Source organism: Lynx canadensis, chromosome A3 (assembly GCF_007474595.2).
Source record: "Lynx canadensis isolate LIC74 chromosome A3, mLynCan4.pri.v2, whole genome shotgun sequence".
Classification (NCBI taxonomy): Eukaryota; Metazoa; Chordata; class Mammalia; order Carnivora; family Felidae; genus Lynx; species Lynx canadensis.
Genome location: NC_044305.1, coordinates 49,693,064 through 49,711,570, shown reverse-complemented (window position 1 = coordinate 49,711,570; position 18,507 = coordinate 49,693,064). Strand labels below are relative to the sequence as shown.

The 18,507-nt window shown below is 46.1% G+C and overlaps 1 protein-coding gene across 1 annotated transcript in view; it reads right to left on the bottom strand.

The window, feature by feature from the left end:
- PYGB (glycogen phosphorylase B) overlaps positions 1 to 18,507 on the bottom strand; it is a 58,778-nt gene that overhangs the window by 14,911 nt on the left and 25,360 nt on the right. Inside the window, exons 3-11 of the mRNA XM_030310242.2 lie at positions 14,246 to 14,324; positions 11,657 to 11,760; positions 7,499 to 7,630; positions 5,538 to 5,649; positions 5,045 to 5,127; positions 3,711 to 3,854; positions 3,028 to 3,120; positions 1,777 to 1,923; positions 755 to 918 (exon numbers count right to left, since the gene is read on the bottom strand). Coding sequence (XP_030166102.1) covers positions 755 to 918; positions 1,777 to 1,923; positions 3,028 to 3,120; positions 3,711 to 3,854; positions 5,045 to 5,127; positions 5,538 to 5,649; positions 7,499 to 7,630; positions 11,657 to 11,760; positions 14,246 to 14,324 — 1,058 coding nt within the window. The remainder of the gene's footprint in view (positions 1 to 754; positions 919 to 1,776; positions 1,924 to 3,027; positions 3,121 to 3,710; positions 3,855 to 5,044; positions 5,128 to 5,537; positions 5,650 to 7,498; positions 7,631 to 11,656; positions 11,761 to 14,245; positions 14,325 to 18,507) is intronic.

Below are 18,507 nucleotides of genomic sequence, written 5' to 3'. Positions count from 1 at the left end.
CACTGCACATTTAGTCACAGCAATAAGCACACAGGTAATGGAACCTGGCCATCTTCCACAGTGAATGTGACATTGAAGAGGGTACGGGCTATCATAGAGCTTGAGAACCAGGGTTTAATTTCCTCATCTGTAAAATGGGGACGCACCTCTCTGAGAGGCTTGCTGTGAGGATCTAAAGACTATAACACATGAAGCGCTTGGGCTGGTACCAGGAACACAGAAGCCTCCACACAGACAGACCTGGTCTGGGGTCTACCTGGTGCTCACAGAGGTACTCTACATACATCTGGGTCAAGGATGGCAGGAAGGAGTTTCAAAATCATGTCCCACCAAAAGAGGGAGGGAAAACACTGGGAGATCTGACTTAAGAATTCTTCCTTCCTCTTGCTGACAAGCCCTGACTCCTCCTGCCCTAACCTGGGACACTCTTGAGCAGGCACTCCTGGCACCTGGCCAGCAGCAGATGGCTCCAAGACAGAGCATCTGTCTGGACAGACAGAGGACACAGAAAAGAGGAGGTGGCACTGGTGATAACTCAAAGGCTCAACGCCCTAACACTGCCCACGGTGTCCTCAGCCACTGAATAACATGCCCTGGGCAGTTCAGACAGTACCTGTGAGGGCAGGAGAGCAAGTGTGGAGCCTGGGCAACATGCCCCAGCCACTGTGTGTATGGCTGCCAACAGTGCCCAGAGGCGAGTCTAGGGTCAAGAAGAAGGTACACCCAGGTCAGCGCAAATGCTGGCTCCACTCACACTGACTGCTTCACGATCTCTGAGTGAATCCTCGCCACGCCGTTGACAGCGTGGGACCCGATCACACACAGGTGGGCCATGTTAATCCTCTTGCAGTCCCCTTCCTCGATCACAGACATCCTCCGCAGGCAGTCCACATCCCCAGGGAACAGGGAAGCCACGTGCTGTAGCCAAGTCAGAGAGCAGGAGGTGAGCAAGTGGTGAACAGGAAGCCCAGGGGCCCCCATGGGATGTTCTGCCTCCTCCAAGAAAATCCCAAGGTTGCTGCACCCCAGACATGCATTCAAACTCCCTGGATGCACCTCTTAGAGCCCCGGGCGTAGCAGGAAGCTCCTCCACACTGCTGCAGCCCAGGGAAAGGCCTGACTGGCCAGAGGACTCGACAGAGCTATTCTGTGGGAGGTGACAGGAGGACCGTGGTGCTAAGATGTGCCATGTGACTTAGAAGGAAAAGACGAGAGTGCTGCCCTGCTGGCCTAGGCAAGGTCTGACCAATTGGAAACGGCTACTTTTTCACCAAAAGGTTAAACAACTGAACAAGCACACCTGGATTCTAAATTCCCCTTTCCCTGTAGCACTCTTCTCTCCATGGATAACAGAGGAAAGACAAATGCTGCTTTATTTCCAAATCATCCAAATGCTGCTATGGTGTCTCAGGACCAAGGCCTCTGGCATTCCAGGAACAGACTCTTACATTTGAGCCCCACATGGGAATGAGAACATTTCAAAAAGACCTAAATCCATGACTCCCACATACACAGCAGGGGTCTAGGTCTGGGGAAGAGATTTACCCAGCAACGGCCCCTGGACCCCAAAGCCCTCTGCTGGACAGAGGGCTATTCCATGCAAGAAGATACATGTCGCAGGCCAGACAATTCCACATAGAGGACAGGAGGAACCTCCACCTCTTCCAGGTGCAGGTGCAGCCCACCACCCCCATCCCCAATCACGACAGGAGGGGTGGTCATCTCGGGGGCAGCATCCCTAAAGCTCCCACCCATACACACCCCCACCCTACTCACATCAAGGTGCCTCTGGTTGATGGCGTAGATGATCTCCAGGTGCCGTGGCAGGAGCTTCTCAAACATGGACACAGGCCAGCGCTCCAAGGCCTCAGGTAACACAGTGTGGTTGGTGTATGCACATGTCTTCTTTGTGATTTCCCAGGCCTAGAACATTCCAGAACACTCCAAATTGTTTTGTTTAGAAACAATCCGCTTTTCTACCAGATGCTCAGGGAAAAGTCCATCAAAGGTAGATGCTCGGATCCCACTTGAAAGGGGCCCAGGTGGCTACATATCTCTGCCCTCTGGAGCTATCTAGAACCTTCTGAAAACCTACAAGTGAGCCCCATGCCCTTCGCCTTCCCAACGTGACCACGAACATTCTACTTCCTAACATAGTACACACACATAAATGAGTGACGCTTACCTCATCACCTGGCATCACTCATTTTTCTTCTGTGAACCATTTTTTGTTTGTGAACAAAACAGAGCACCAAACAATTTTCTACTTTGTTTCCACCAAACTGATCTCACACCCAGTTGGAAACACTGGGAAACTGTGTGGCCTCCCTCCACTGGCCAGGGGCAGATGGGACCATGGGGGCACTGCCCAGCCCCGCCCAGGAGTGCACCCCAAACCAGAGGGGGCTCTGGGTTCTACAAAATGACATGAAAATTGTTCTAAAGTCTTATAGTTGATTTAAACTAGATCAAGAAAATCTTGCTTTACAAGCATCCAGGACCAAATAAGTTGAGTCAGAAGAACTTATAAAAAATTTAAACAATGTGTTTCTTTACACTTAACACTTCTGCGGTTCTTGCCACAATTCTAAGATGAGAAAATGTACGTGAAAAGCTCTAAGACGTGTCAGAATTTTTTCCCAGTCTTCCAGAAAACTGCTCTTCTGTGCCTTTGTGCCACTGCTCCACCTATGGTGTCTTAGTCCCTTGGGAGAAACCCCAGACCTGCTCTTGGAACAGCCGCCTCCTCATGGCCCTGCTTCTCAAGGACAATGTCCCTCTGTACTCCCCAGGCCACAGGGGATAGGCCTTCCTCAACATCCTAGGGCCAGCTCATACTCACCACTGTTGTTGGGACAGGCTGGAAGGTGAGGGGACACTGTCACCCCTATGTGCCCAGGTCTGCAGGGAACACTATCACCTTATATACCCAGTTGTGACAGGGACAGTGTCACTCCACATGCCCATCAGTATGGGAACACAGTCACCCCATGTGCCCAGCCCTGTGCCCTTGTCTTCAGTGCTTACCTTGTCCCAGTCTACTTTCTCCACATCCACCAGTATCCGCATGAGCTCAGGGATGGCAAGGGCTGGGTGGGTGTCATTCAGCTGGATGGCAACCTGCAGTTTACACAGGGTGATCCCCCTCAATCCCCTTGCCTGCATCTGCATGGGTGCCACAGTGGTCAGTGTGTGCAGAATCAGGGTCCACAGCCGCCCACCCCTGGGGAGCCTGATCCATAGGGCTGACAGCAGGGAGCTGAAATCACGGCACAGATGCTGAACCTAGCCTGAAAACCAGCCAAGGAGCAGGGAGGACAACAGGGCAAGAGGGGCCACAGGGAGGGGTTGGGAAGACCCCATGGGCTGGCTCTGCAGTAGGACCCTTAGCACCCCACCGAGGCTCTTCTGCTCTCCACAGCTCCCCCTGACCCAGAATGTTCCTCTCACTGAGGATATGTTGGCTTTGTTTAAAATCACTAAACCCAGCCCATCAAATGCATCACACTTTGCCACAGGAACCTTTTACAGTGTCCCTTGCTGTTCCTAAGGACACCTAGTGTGGTTCTGGTCAGAGAGGAGGGGGCCTGGCCCCTGATGACAAGGAAATGAGGGGGGCTGCTCTCCTCTCCTCACCCACGCCCAGCCTTGAGATAGAAATCAAGCCTGGGAATGTCCTGTCCTTCTGCACAAGACCCATCAACACCCACCTTGTCTGAGAATGTCTCAAAACAGGTTCTCACTGGGTCCCGGCAGCCAAACTTGGAGGACTTAAAGCGGCGAATGATGTCCTGGAGGGTAGCAGCCACCACAAAGTACTCCTGCTTCAGGCGCAGTTCCTTCCCCTCGAAGAACTGTGGACACAGGACAGTGCTGGCACCAACAACAGCCACCAGGGCCACCACAGATCCTCAGGGACCCCCCCACCCCCACCCCAGGGCTCAAGAAGGGCACGAGGCTGGGAGGCCCTGCTCCAGGGACCATAGAGACCCATGTGTGCATGAGAGGACGAGAGCCCTTGAGTGTCAGCATGGTGCTGACACCTCCATCACCACCATCCCAGGGCCCAAGGTCAGGTAACCTGCAGCTCAGGGGCACAAGCAGAAGGTCTAGATGGCCTGACCTGTGTGTGATCTTCAGATAGGGAAGCAGCCAGCAAATGGTCACGGTGCCCTGTGTGAGGACACCAGGCATGCAGGTCTCGTTCCTTAACAGCCAGAGCCACTCAGAAGCACAAGCTCCAAAGTGTCAGTGTCCTAAAAATGCCTTGTACCTAAAGCTTTAGAATCTGCTTAAAATCTTGGCAGGGGAAGGGGGAATGGGGTATGTTTGGTTGTGAGCCTTTCAACACCAATTCCCTTTGCTACTAATGTGCACCTGTTACTCTGATAAAACAAAGAACACACAACCCACTAACAAAGGCAAATTCTAAGGGCTCTTGTCTGGCAACAACAAAGCCACCAGACACTAAACTCAGTAGCAATCACTGGGGACTGTGATTGTTACTTCATCTAGTGGGTGGTGGCACATAATTAAAGCTTTTCGAACCATGACTGGCGTATGTCTCAAGGCATCACTGAAAAGCAGGGACTGCTATTCCCATTTGAGAAATAGCTCATCAAACTCCTGGGGAAGTGGCATCACATGCCAGAAGAGCAGAAACTGACTGGACGTGAGGTCTGACAAGTTCCCACACCCCCCACACGTTGCTCTGCATACGGTCTTGCAGAGAGTCAGCGCAGAGCCAGCCTCAGGGGCAGCCGGGTACACAGCAGTATAGACATGTGAGGCAAGGCCAAGAACCTCCTGCTGTATCCTCTTAGGGAGAGAGCAAAGGGGAGATGCTAACAGGCACACTTGGACTTGTGGGGCTTTGTCAAGCATGCTGTGGTGCCCTCACTCTGAGGAGCCACACAGGGCTGCTGGTAGCTACTTACGTGGTCTCACCTGATGAATGGGAGGCCAGCAAATAGGTCCTTCTAGACAGCCCCAGCCCCTAGCACACTTTCTTAGCAGAAGAGAAGCAACCACATGAGATACTCACATTATCATTTGGATACAGGACTCTGGAGATGTTCTCGGCCAGGTTCCTGTCCAGGACCGCCTCGATGTAGCCTCCCACATTAACTAGGGGCAGAAACAGTGAGGTCAGAACCCACATCCCTTCCCTTGACTCCTCATGTGCCCTTTCCCTGAAGGTCCTCCCTCACTTCCCTGAACTGTGTGAGGGACATTCCTGCACAGAAGGTGCCCCCAGAGCCATGGTTTCACTCTGCCCCAGGCCCAACCTGTATCCCCCACACATCCTGCAGAGCCCTAGGCCCCTTGGTCTTTCCTGAGGGCACAGGGTTCCACGAGCAGTGGCTTTGCTGGTGGGCTCTCCCTGGGAAGCCCTGGTGCTCTGAGGATCCTGCCCTCTGCCCTCCACATTGAGAGTCCTGTGCTTTGCACAGCAGTGATAGTGCAGACAAGACAAGAGCTTCACGGGGCAAGTTTGGGAGAAGCCATCCAACAGAAATAAGAGGGGCAGAACGCACAGTCATGGAGCTTGAAGTCATTGGGTGCCTTGGCGGACCACAGCCTCATGGTGTTGACGGTGTTGTTCCTGTAGCCCGGCACAGGGGTGTCGTACGGCATGGCCAGCACCACCTGGCCGAGAGATGGTCAGATCCAGTCAGCTAGCAACACAGTCCCCAGTCCCAGGCCTTCTCACCCCAGCAGCAGCATTCTGCTCCCCGTTGGTGGCCAACCTGCTTGCCCTCTGGCTTTTCTCCTTGTGCCCCAAATCCCTGCAACCTGCCCTGCAAGCCTGCAGGCCTCCCCAACTAAGACCACCTGTGATGGCTCTGCAGTAAGGCCCTGACCACACTCCTGAGGTCATTCTGTCTTCTCTAGCTTCTCCTCCTTCCACACTGGCATTGATTTAAGAATTCTTCCCACTCAGATCTTCAAGGTGCCACTGTGTCAACCTCACTCACACTCTGTTAGCAGTCATGACTCCAGTGTCCTTGTCCTCTCTCTGCCCTCCTTCCTCTTCTCACTCGACCCACTTGTGTAGTTTCACGACCCAAACTAACTTCTCCACAGAGGACTTCTATTTCTGATTTCCATTTTCCAATGCCTGCAAAAGGCTCCTCCTGTTGGGAGACTTGACCTCTAACTCTCAGAGAAACCAAACCAGCCCACACTCCACTCACAACAGAAAATGCAGGGCCTGTTCTCTACCCACAGAACCTTCCACGCTCCTCCCACCCCCGATTCCAGTCTGTCCACAAGTATCTGCTTTACTCTTGTCAAGCACAGGAAAACACACACCAGCCTCAAGGTCACTTCCAACCCTCAGATCCTCTGATGAGGTTTCTCACATTCAGGTACGCTCACGGGGGCTCATACAAGTTCAACTATGTGGCTTTACGAGATGAAAGCGGCTCTGACAGCCAAAAGGACTGTGTTGATAGCATCACTAGAGCCTTAGAATCACTTTTCCTTTCCCCTCTACCCTCACCCCTGCTCCCTGCTCCCCTGCCCCCCAAGGCCCTATCCAAGCCAGTGACAAGCCCTACAAAGCATCCCTAACAGCCCAGGGCTGACAGAAATGCCCCAACGGTCTCTATGTCTCCCTACATACATGACATGCTCATCTTCTACAAGCACATGCAATCAGATAACTGATCTTATTCTCTCCTCTTTTGAATTAAATACAACTTATTACGGCATTTTAGGCCTCCATAACATGGCTCCAGCCAACCCTAGCCCATGCACTCCTTAAAACTTATGCTGCAGAAAATCTGGATGACTCACTTTTGCATGCTTGGGACTTCTCCAGTCTCCTGGGCTCATTGCCCCACATCTAGATGGCTGAGCCTTGCTCATTACAGCTACCCCCTCACAAAAGCTCTCCTGCTACCTCTCTCAGTCCCTTAGCTGAAACCACTCAGATGTGCACTGTCCACCATCCCAGAGCCTGGACTGGACTCTCCATGTTCTTGCCCTGGTTCCCTCATCAGTGCCTGTGCCCTGTGCTGGGACATCCATCCAGACCACCACATGCCCAGGACTCTGATAGCTCAGTAATGGTGGGCGGCACCCAGGAGACACTACTGAGGCCTGTGGTGTATGGTGACTGTGGTGAATGCGTGCATCAAGCACCTGCTGTCTAGAGATGCTGGGGACTATCCATGTCCCTCCAGGGATTAACACCCTGCCCCTGTCACAACACTGTCCTGCTAGCCATTCAATGACTGCTGGTCTGAACCCCAACACAAGCCCCTATCAAAGACAGTGGCTTCACACTGAGTGTTTTCCACTGTCTGGGCAGCCCTGACAATGTGTAAGAATTGAGTGTATGAGAACAAAACCTCCCAGGCAGTCACCTTAGGTCAGGTCCTCTGGGGAAACAGCACACCTCCCACTCCCAAAGGGAATGAGGAGTGATGACAAAATGTGGCAGCCACCTCACTCAGCCCCATACTTCCCTGGGGATGCCCAGAGTGGATACCTGAGTGTCCAGCCACCTGACACCCTCAGGGGTGTGCTCCACTCTCCCGTAGAAGTGCACAGGAAGCATGTATTCGGGCCGGGCTTTCTCCCAGGGGTTGCCATAGCGCAGCCAGTCATCTGCCTCCTCCACCTGGAAGGGGGCCAGTGGTAAGGTCAGCTCTCTCGGGTGGCAGTGGGGAGACAGTCATGGGCGCAGGGCCACCCCTTTCCACTGCCCACAATGACCATGCTGTTGAGATACCGACGCCATCCAGCACTGAAATAAACTATAGCCTATTTACAAGGCAAAGATGTCCAGTTCCAGTCAAGGCCTCGTGTTTAAAAATTAACATGTCATCCTATTAAAGAAACAAACTCAGATAAAATTCAGAAGAATGCATTAAAGTAAAAAGACATTAAGAACAACCTGAATTCAGCAATAAAAAAGGATAAAGTTCTGCTGCGTACTACAACATGGATAAACCCTGCAAAGACGCTGAGTCAAAGAGGTCCATGTAGTGTATGGCTCCATTCATAGGAAATGTCTAGAACAGCCAAATGCATAGAGACACCAGATAGATTAATGGTTGTCAGGTGCTAGTGTGTGACGGCAAATCCATGCTGGATTTCTTTCTGGGGTGATGAAAACGTTCTGGAAATAGATAGTGGTGATGGCTGCCCAACTTTGTAAATATATTAAAAAAACACTTGATAACTAAATAAAGCTGTTATAGTAAAAAAAAAAAAAAAAGAATCACTAGAAGTCCACCACTTTGAAAATGACACCACAAATTCACAGGTGCCAGGGGCCAGGCTGCCTTTGTAGCACGAATGCCTGGACATACACAACTAGAATACATTGCTTTTGTGCTAGGCCTTCCTTGAAGCAGCTAATTTTCCAAAAACTGCACTTAGTGGTATCCAAAATCAGTAAATACACAAAAAAGAATCCCACCAATAAAACTAAAAGTAGCCCCACAGAGTCTAATAATCCTTGAGTAGAAGCATTCAGAATAAACTAATTTGGCAGGCAATGTATAAAGAATTATAAATATAAATTAAATAAGTGAGTCTTTCTTCTTCAAATTTAACAAATAACCCCAGGTATAGGCATAACTCAGAGATATTGCAGATTTGGCTCCAGACTGCCACAATAAAGCCAATTTAGCAAAAGAGAGTCAAATGAATTTTTTGGTTTCCCAGTGCATATGAAAGTTTTGTTTATGCTATACTGTAGTCTATTAAGTGTGCAACAGCATTATGTCTTAAAAAACAATGTGCCCAGGGGCACCTTGGTGGTTCAATCAAGTTGAGCATCTGACTCTTGATCTCGGCTCAGGTCATGATCTCACAGTTGTGAGATCAAGCCCCATGTGGGGGCTCTGCGCTGGGCATGCAGCCTGCTTGGGATTCTCTCTCTCCCTCTCCCACTCATTTGTACATGCTCTCTCCCCCCAAATTTTAATTAATTAATTATTAAAAAAACAATGTACATACCTAATTTAAAAATATTGCTAAAAAATGCTAACCATCATCTGAGCTTTCAACAAGTTTTAATCACTGATCACAGATCACCAGAACAATATAATAAAGTCTGCAACATTGTGAGACTTACCAAAATGACAAAGTGAGCAAATACTGTTGAAAATATGGGGCCAACAAACTTGCTTGATGCAGAGTTGCCACACCTTTCAATTTGTAAAATATGCATTATGTGTGAAGCGCAATAAACCCAAGTGCAACAGAATAAGGTGTGCCTGTATGTTACTTTGAGGGTTTTCAAAAATTTTTATTCGTTTGTCTTTTTTTTTTTTTTTTTTAAGTAAGCCCTGTACCCAATGTGGGGCTTGAGCTCATGATCCCAAGATCAAAGAGTCGCACACTCTACCAACTGAGCCAGCCAGGCACTCTGGGTTTTTTTCTTAATGGTTCCTACACAGAAGTAAAAGAAGAATATTTGGTTGCAGTTTTAGGGAGGTGACACAGCTGATGTTATTGCCTGAATATGTGTCTCTCCATAGTACTTCTGGCTGGGCTTTTCTGTCTGGTGCAGGTAGCTATTCATCATGGGACCAGGCCTGCCTTTTGATCTGGTGCCATGTCTGTACATTAGTGAAATTCTCCAACACCAAAGCCTGGTCATCTCCTGTAACATAATTCCATGAGTTGTTTGCAGAAGCAGCATCTCCTCAAGTACAAGAGGCAGGAGGGTGTCCTCTCCAGACCCCTCTCCCTGCCCCATGGCCAACAACACTGCTGTCTGACCACTGCCCACATTTAATTATGCTACAGCTAAACTCCATTAAAAACTGACTGGCTCTCATGAAAACAGGGTGAGAGGAGGGTGAGTTTATGATTCACCTATCATCCCACAACTGTCTTTAAATTGTTTTTGCAAGATGGCAATAATATACAGAAATAGAACACCAGAAGAAAGAAATGTCTGTGGTCAAACAAAAAAACACACAAAAAACCTTTCTGCCTTTAACCATAACACCAAGTAGGTAAGGAGGGGCCTCAGAGTTTCTGTCTTATGAAAGCACATTGCATGGACTGTAAGGGGCTGGAATGGGTTAAAGGACACAGGGGTACAAGGGATGGGGTGCCTCTGACAGACACACACATAAGGAACTGTGCATGAAACTACCTGTAATGTACCAGGAGGAAGAGTGGAGTTCTCTTTAAGGCTGGAGAGAGTACTTCTACAAATTAAGCAATAGATACAAATCTGTTTTAAGTTTTCTTTTACTGTTAGCCATACTTTTCTTTGCCAACTTTTTATTATGAGTGCTTTCAAACATAAAGAAGTGTTAAAAGAATTGGCAGTGAACACCCACGCACCTTCCACTTAGGTTCTGTAATTGTTAACATGTTGCTATACTTGATTTATCACATATCCTCCATCCATCGACCCATTAATTTCTTGATGCATTTCAAAGTCAGTTGCAGACATCTGTACACTTCTCCACGAACACTTCAGCATGCACCTCATTAAGTACAGTTCACCCTGTGTTTATTTTTTGGGTTAATATATAGACAGCAAAATGTGTAAACCTTAAGGATACTCTTGAGGAGTTCTGTCAATTGCACGTACCTGTGACCCAGCCTCATCAAGATACAGGAGCTTTCCATCACCCCAGGCATCCATCTGTTTATATTCTATACTATTCTCCTGTTACAAACCTTTAATCCCAACCACAGCCCTGCTTTGTCTGTCATTTTTAGGAGCCAAATTATATTACATAAACTATTTTCTAATCAAGTGTAATAGCCATACCTTTGATTTTAAAGTCTTTTTTTTTAAGTTTATTTATTTATTTTGAGAGAGAGAGAGAGAGAGACAGCATGCACATGAATGCATGAGCAGGGGAGGGGCAGAGAGAGGGAGAGAGAGAATCCCAAGCAGGCTCTGCGCTGTCGGCACAGAGCCCCACTTGGGGCTTGAACTCACAAACTGTGAGATCATGACCTGAGCCAAAACCAAGAGCTGGATGCTTAACAAACTGAGCCACCCAGGTGCCCCCATTTTAAAGTTTTGAATGAGGGGAAATGACCCTCTTGCCCAGTGTAGGACATTGAGGTTGCACTGTGAGGTTATATTCTTTCCACCAATGTGTTCTTGGCCACCTCACTTAGCTATGGTTTGATATTTCAGCATCTAAGCCCACTCTTCCTCAAGGCACTTTGCTTTGCAGAGGCTGGCACAGGACACAGTCCCCTCAGTGGTGTCGGAGAGTGAAGGCAGAAGGTGGGAACAAAACCTACAATAACTCTTCTTCTGACTACTCCATGTCAATTGTCCCACTGAGGGTAAACCAGAGAGGGCCACCTCTGTTCCATGCTGAGGTACAACAGGGAACCAGCAGGCAGCACCTGGCAACACCTATAAGGCCAGTTAGGCCCTGGGTCCCACCCAGCAGGCTTCCCAGGCTCATACAGAAGCTGTGTGTGATGAGCTCACACAGAAGATGGGCCTCTGGCAGCCCACATAGAGCTCTAAGGGAAGCACGAAGCTCACAGGATACCCCCGACCTATCCCACCTCTGCCTTGCCCAGGACAGGCAGACAATCTCTCCAGGAAGGAATTTAGCATATAAAAAACTGAACTGAAAGTACCTGTTTGTTTTCTTCTGCACATGAGAGGTGGAAACAAGTGAAAGAACTGAGTTTCACCCACCTGCCAGCCGTTGACAATCTTCTGGTTAAAAATCCCAAACTCATAGCGGATTCCATAGCCATATGCTGCCAGGCCCAACGTGGCCATTGAGTCAAGGAAGCAGGCTGAAAATTCCAAACACAAAGAACTTCTTGGAATCAAAGACAGACACCCATGTTAAGTAGGTACGGGGACACTGGCCTCTGGATGCCAGACAGCGATTCAGTGGTAACCTGTCAGCTTCAGATTTCATGAAAGTAAAACTGAGCCCTCCCTCAATCCCTTCACCTTGAGAGCCATGGTCTGGGCTAAGAGGGTGTTAGTGTGGGGGCTGTGGGGAGATGGGAAGGGCAGAAGTGAAGAACCCCAGAGAGTCTCATCTAACTTGGCACACCTTTCAACACAAAGTCCCCTCACTGCTACCTTTGTCTTAGAGAGCTCATACAGGCTGAAGGCCTCCCCACCCCTGCACCTTCTACTTGTCCATGCTGTTTGGACAGTGGGGTAACACCACGAACTAGCTCTACACGCTAGTGAAGGAGGCACGGGGATGGGGCTGGGAATGGACATTCTACCATAAAAGAACTCAAACACCCAAGGCCCCCGGAACGTGGCTGGAGCAGCACATCAACCTAATAAGCCTTTGTTCCAATGAAAATGTCTTGAAAAAGACCAGTGTTTGAAATAACGATCCAGAAGGCAGTCTTATTAAACTTCTGGATTAAAAAGGAAAAAGAGTCCACAAGAAACATCAGTAAATAAAATACTTGCTCAATTCACCAAGTATGCCCAGACCCCTGTTACTAGACCCTATGCTGAGGGTTAGGAATAAGAGGATCCACAAATGTAAGATCTGGAATCTTGTTCTGAAGAAAGCATTCTCTCAGGAGGGCCACAGGACACATCAAGTTACAGCAGGCTGGGGGCTACCCACATCTGCACAGGTAAGAGGAGTCCATGGAAACAGGGCCCCAGAGGAGGTCACACCAGTCCATGGGCAAGGCCAGTGGCACCACACAAGTGGCAGGAAAGGTGACTAGGAAGGCAATAGGAACCAGACTATGGAAGGCCTGCAGATGCCCTGAACCCCTGAAGGGAGCAGATTGTGTTACAGCAGGGATGGGACTGTCCTGCCTGACAGTCACCAGCCTTAGGGTAGGAGGGGAGTTTAGGCAGCTACCTGAGCTGTGAAGGAGACCGAAGGGTCTGGAGCCTCCTGGAGCTTGGAGAAACAGGTGCTGTTTTTACTGACTGGGAAGATGGCTATAATCAACAGAATGCTATCGAGGGTAAAGGGAGCCTCAGGGGACTGATGACCCAGGAGCTCCCTCAGGGCTACGCGCTGCCCTCTGGCTGGGATGCCATGAGCGGGTCTGTGTGGAAAGTAAGCTACAGCTTATTGTCTGGGATGATTTCACTGCCATAAACTAAGACAGAGCCCTGCATCTGAGAGCAGTAGGTGACACACAAACTTTTCACATCAACAGGTGGAGGTGGGGCAGGCCTTGCAAACTGTTTCCTTATATAAATCCACGTACTGTTTTGTTTGGGAGAAATATATGCTGCATTTATAATTTCTAAAGAATTTAACTTAACATTTGAAAACAAAGGCACATGCACAAGCTCAGATAAACTTTAGGGTGTTTGATCCCTTTAGAAAATGACAACTCCCCAGAGGGGCAGTAATGCAAAGTGGTAGGGGCCTGAGCCCACCCTCCCGTATCCCCCACACACAAGGGCAGCACAAAACTTATTTCTGTTCCAGAAACATTGTGCCCAAAAGCCTTGAAGCACACAGCAAAATCAAATCTCACTGTGACAGCTATTTCCACTTCTAAGTTCTGGGTTTTTTTTTTAAGTTTACTTACTTTTTTTTTTAGTAATCTCTACACCCAACGTGGGACTCAAACTCACAACCCTGAGATTAAGAGTGGCTTATTCTTCTGACTTAGACAGTCAGGTGCCCCTCCACTTCTAAGTTCTTCATTCAGCTCCCTCTGCCCTAAAAAAGCTACCAAAAAAAAACCCCAAAAAACAAAAACAAAACAAAACAAAACAAACACCTCAAACAGGAAAAACAAGGCTGGATATACTGTCAAACAGAATGGCCCAAGGGAGCAATATCCTGAAAGGAATGACTCTGCTATTTCCAAGCAATCTGTTTACTACAGTAAAGCAGGAATAGCATGCCTACATTCATAAATCATGTGTGTGTGTATGTGTGTACATGTGTATGTGAATGTATGCGTGTGCACACATGCATATATGTATGTGTATATGTGTGCACATATGTGTCTATCCATCTTTCTCCCAATTACTGGCTGCGGAAAGTGGTCAGTATACTGGAAACCCCCTCCCAGGGCCAGCTACCCAAAAACCAGCAAGCCTGGTTTTCATGATAATTAGGAAGTATCCCTTGTATAAAGGAAAAACATAATATTTTGCATTTTTTTTGATGTGGATGAAACACACTCTCCCATCCACTCAGAGGGGCCAATCTACACTGACAGACTGCTGTTCAGAGCACGGCTGACCTCTGCCTCGCCATGTGAGCAGTGGCCAGGGCATGACACCAGGAGAGACTGTGCACTAGCCAGGTGCCGGGTTTACCTGCCAGCCTCCCCAGGCCTCCATTCCCAAGGCCGGCGTCCTCTTCTATTTCCTCCAGTTCTTCCAAGTCCAGCCCCAGCTGTGAATAAAAACAAGGGCAACGTTTTAGTATTACTTAGTGTCTATCTTCCTCACACAACAGGAGGAAAGATATTAAATCTTGTGAGTTTCTATCAATCAAAGGTTAAAAAAGTCTGCTTTTAGACTTGAAAATCCAATGTTAAAATCTGGTATTTATGAAAATGAAAGTTTCCAGGTATCTCAAAAGCTGCCAAACTACTTGAGAATTAATAATCAGGGGAGCCTGGGTAGTTCAGTTGGTTAAGCGTCCCATTCTTGGTTTCGGCTCAGGTCATGATCTCACAGTTCATGAGTTCAAGCCCTGTGTCTGGCTCCGAGCTGACAGCATGGAGACTGCTTGGGATTCTCTCTCTCTCCCTTGCTCTCTGACCCTCCCCCACCTCTCAAATTAAATAAACTTAAAAAAAAGAAAGAATAAATAATCCAAATGAGACATGGTTTAACATCCAAAGATATTGCCAGGTTATTAACCTATGTATAGTGAACAGATTATAACATGTAGCCTAACACCAAAATTAGTGGTTTCAATAATTCTTTAATTGCATATGGTTTAATGATATTTATGTAACTTATTTATTTATTTACTAATTATTTAACTGCTTAGATTTATTATTCGCCTCTTGGATGTGGCCTCTTCTCTAGCTGTGGAGAATCTGTTCTGCCAGTCTTCAGGTCGTTTTCTGGGTTATTTATGCTGATGTGGTTATTAGGTAGGTGTGTCTGTGGGATGACATGAGCCCAGGCTCCTCCTACTCTGCCATCTTCTTCGGATGTTCTATGTGACATCTTTTTAAACCAACACCTAAAACTACCTTTCCTGTGGCATCCCAACTACATTTGTGCAATCTTGTGAAATATGTATACAATGTTAAAAATCAGAAAGTAACAAAGTCACAACTTCTTCACCTGACTTGAAACCTTTCTAGAATGCATACCTGAAGGTTCTGCCTATCAGTTATGATAGATGGATAATTGTTCCATTAATCTGGCTTTAGTATGTTAAACTTCACAAATGGCTCTCATTAATTATCTTGATGAGTGGTTTTTAAACTTTTTGGTTTCAGGAAGACCCCCAAGAGCTATTCTTTATTGAAATTATATCTATCAATATTTATCAAGTTAAAAATTTAAAACAGATCAATGTTTTTTAAGCCTATATGAATTCATTTTTTTTTTAATTTTTTTTTCAACGTTTATTTGTTTTTGGGACAGAGAGAGACAGAGCATGAACGGGGGAGGGGCAGAGAGAGAGGAAGACACAGAATCAGAAACAGGCTCCAGGCTCTGAGCCATCAGCCCAGAGCCCGACGCGGGGCTCGAACTCACGGACCGCGAGATCGTGACCTGGCTGAAGCCGGACGCTTAACCGACTGTGCCACCCAGGCGCCCCTATATGAATTCATTTTAAAATAATAAACCTATTAACATTAACATAAACAACATAGTTTAATCAAATATACAGTTTTAAAATGAAAACAATTTACTGAGAAGAATAGCAGTGTTTTACATTTCTACAAATATCTTTAATAACTGTCTCTCTTAGCATTCAATCTGTTGAGGTATCACATGGATATCTCTGGAAAGCTTCACCATATACCTGTGACAGAGTAAGAATAAACAGTTCTGATCTAGCAGACCCACTGAAAGGTCTTGGGGCCTCTGGGGTCTTCGGACTATACTTTAGGATCTGATAAATTACAAAGGGTAGAAGCAAAGTTGTAAGGACATAAAAACATCAAAGTCATAAAGAAACAGTTTAGTGTCTATTAAGTAAATTGAACAGCATTAACACAAACTGTGATCTGATTCAGAGTAAGATTTCAAAATATTGACTTAATTCCCACAGCAATTTCAAGGAGTGTGTTCCACCAAAGATATTTTGGATATGCAGGGGAGGCAGAATTTACCCAGTAATATACACTGGCTCCAAATTAAGCAACACATTTAACTGCATTTTCCAGATTTATCTGACTGTGAAACCTCTTATTCACAAAACACCTACTAAAGTCAGAGACCAGCATACCACATAAAGGCAGGCTATGTGGGAGGAAAGATGTTTTGTTCTTTTATGTTTTTACCCTTGAATGTTGTAGGTACATCTCAGCCTAGTAAGGCAAATTTTGCCATGAGTTTGAAAGTATTCAAAAGAGGCACAAATAGTAGCTAATTGACAGAAAGTAAAATCTTGCTCAAGTGGGTTTCAGAACCGAAGACAGAAAAAGCATGATAAAGCATCTTTAACCTTTTTAATTGAGATATAATTCACATACCATATAAAATTCACCATTTGAAGAGAATAATTCAATGGTTTTAAGCATATTTACAAAGTTATGCAACCACCACTAATTCCAGAACTTCACCATTCCAAAAACAAACCCGATATTCACTGGCAATCACTCCCAGTTTCCCTATTCCAGACCTTGGAATACCACTTTTCTACTTTCTGTCTCTATAGATTTGCCTATTCTGGTCATTTCATTTAAATGGAAACAAACCACATATGGCCTTTTGTATCTGGCTTCTTTCAATTAGAATAATGTTTTCAGGGTTGATCCATGTTGGAGCATGTATCAGTACTGTTTATCACTGAATACCTTTCCACTGGATGACTACGCCACATTTTGTGTATGCATTTATCACATAAATGGATATTTAGGCTGGTTCCACTGGTTATTATGAATAATGCTGCTATGAACATTCAAGTACAATTTTATGGGTAGACATATGTTTTCATTTTTCTTGGAAATAAACCTGGGAGTGAAATTGCTAGGTTACATGGTAAATTCTATGCTTAACTTTTTGAGTAACTTCCAAACTATTTTCCAAAGTGATTCTACCTTTTTACTTTCTCCCAGCAGTATATGAAGGTTCCAATTTCTCCATGTCTTAGCCAACACTTGTTCTCTGTCTTTACAAGCATAGCCACTCTAGTGGGTGCAAAGTGGTATCTCATGGTTTTTATTTTCTTTTCCTGATGACTACTGATGCTGATTATCTTTTCACATGCTTTTTGACCATTTGTATACCTTCTTTGGGAAAATGTCTGTTCAAGTCCTTTGCCTATTTTTAAATTGGGTTATCTGTCTCTTTGTTATTGAGTTGTAAGAGTTGTTAATACATTCTGAATACTAGACCCTGATCAGATTTATGATTTACAAATATTTTCTCCCATTTTGCCTTTTCTTTTTTTTTTTTTAAACTTTTTTTTCCCAACGTTTATTTATTTTTGGGACAGAGAGAGACAGAGCATGACGGGGGGGGGGGGGGGGAGAGAGAGGGAGACACAGCATCGGAAACAGGCTCCAGGCTCTGAGCCATCAGCCCAGAGCCCGACGCGGGGCTCGAACTCACGGACCGCGAGATCGTGACCTGGCTGAAGTCGGACGCTTAACCGACTGCGCCACCCAGGCGCCCCATCCATTTTGCCTTTTCACTTTCTTCATAATGTCCTTTGATGACACAAGTTTTAACTCTCGTCCAATTTATCTATTTTTCTTTTTATTGGTTGTGCTTTTGATGTCATTTTTAAGAATCTATTGCTAAATCATGAAGATTTGCCTATATACTTCTAAGGGTGTTAGGGTTTTAGCTCTTACATTTAGGTCTTTGATCCATTTTGACTTAATTTTTATATGGAGTATCAGGTAGGGATCCAGCTTCATTCATTTGCATGTGGACATCCAACTGTTCTAGCAGTATTTATCAAAAATAATATTTTTTCTCTATTGAGTTATTTTGGTACACTTTCTTTAAAAAAAAAAAGCAATTTGACTATATAGGCCACCAAAAGCACAGGTGACAAAAACAAAAACAAAACAAAACAAAAAAAACTGGACTTCATGAAAGTTAAAACTTTTCTGAATCAAAGGACACTGTAAACAAAGTGAAAAGACAACCTGAGAAAAAATATTAGCAATGCTAATCACATATCTGACAGGGGATTAATATCCAGAATAGAGAATTCCCAAAACTCAACAATAACAATAAAAACAAACAACTCAATTCAGAAATGGGCAAAGGATTTAAACAGACATTTCTCCAGAGAAGATATTTAGATGGCCAGCCAATAAGCACATGAAAAGATGCTCAACATCACTCATCATTAGGGAAATAATGGGTTTTTTTCTTTTTCTTTAAATTTTAGTTAGTTAACATACAGTACAATATTGGTTTCAGGAGTA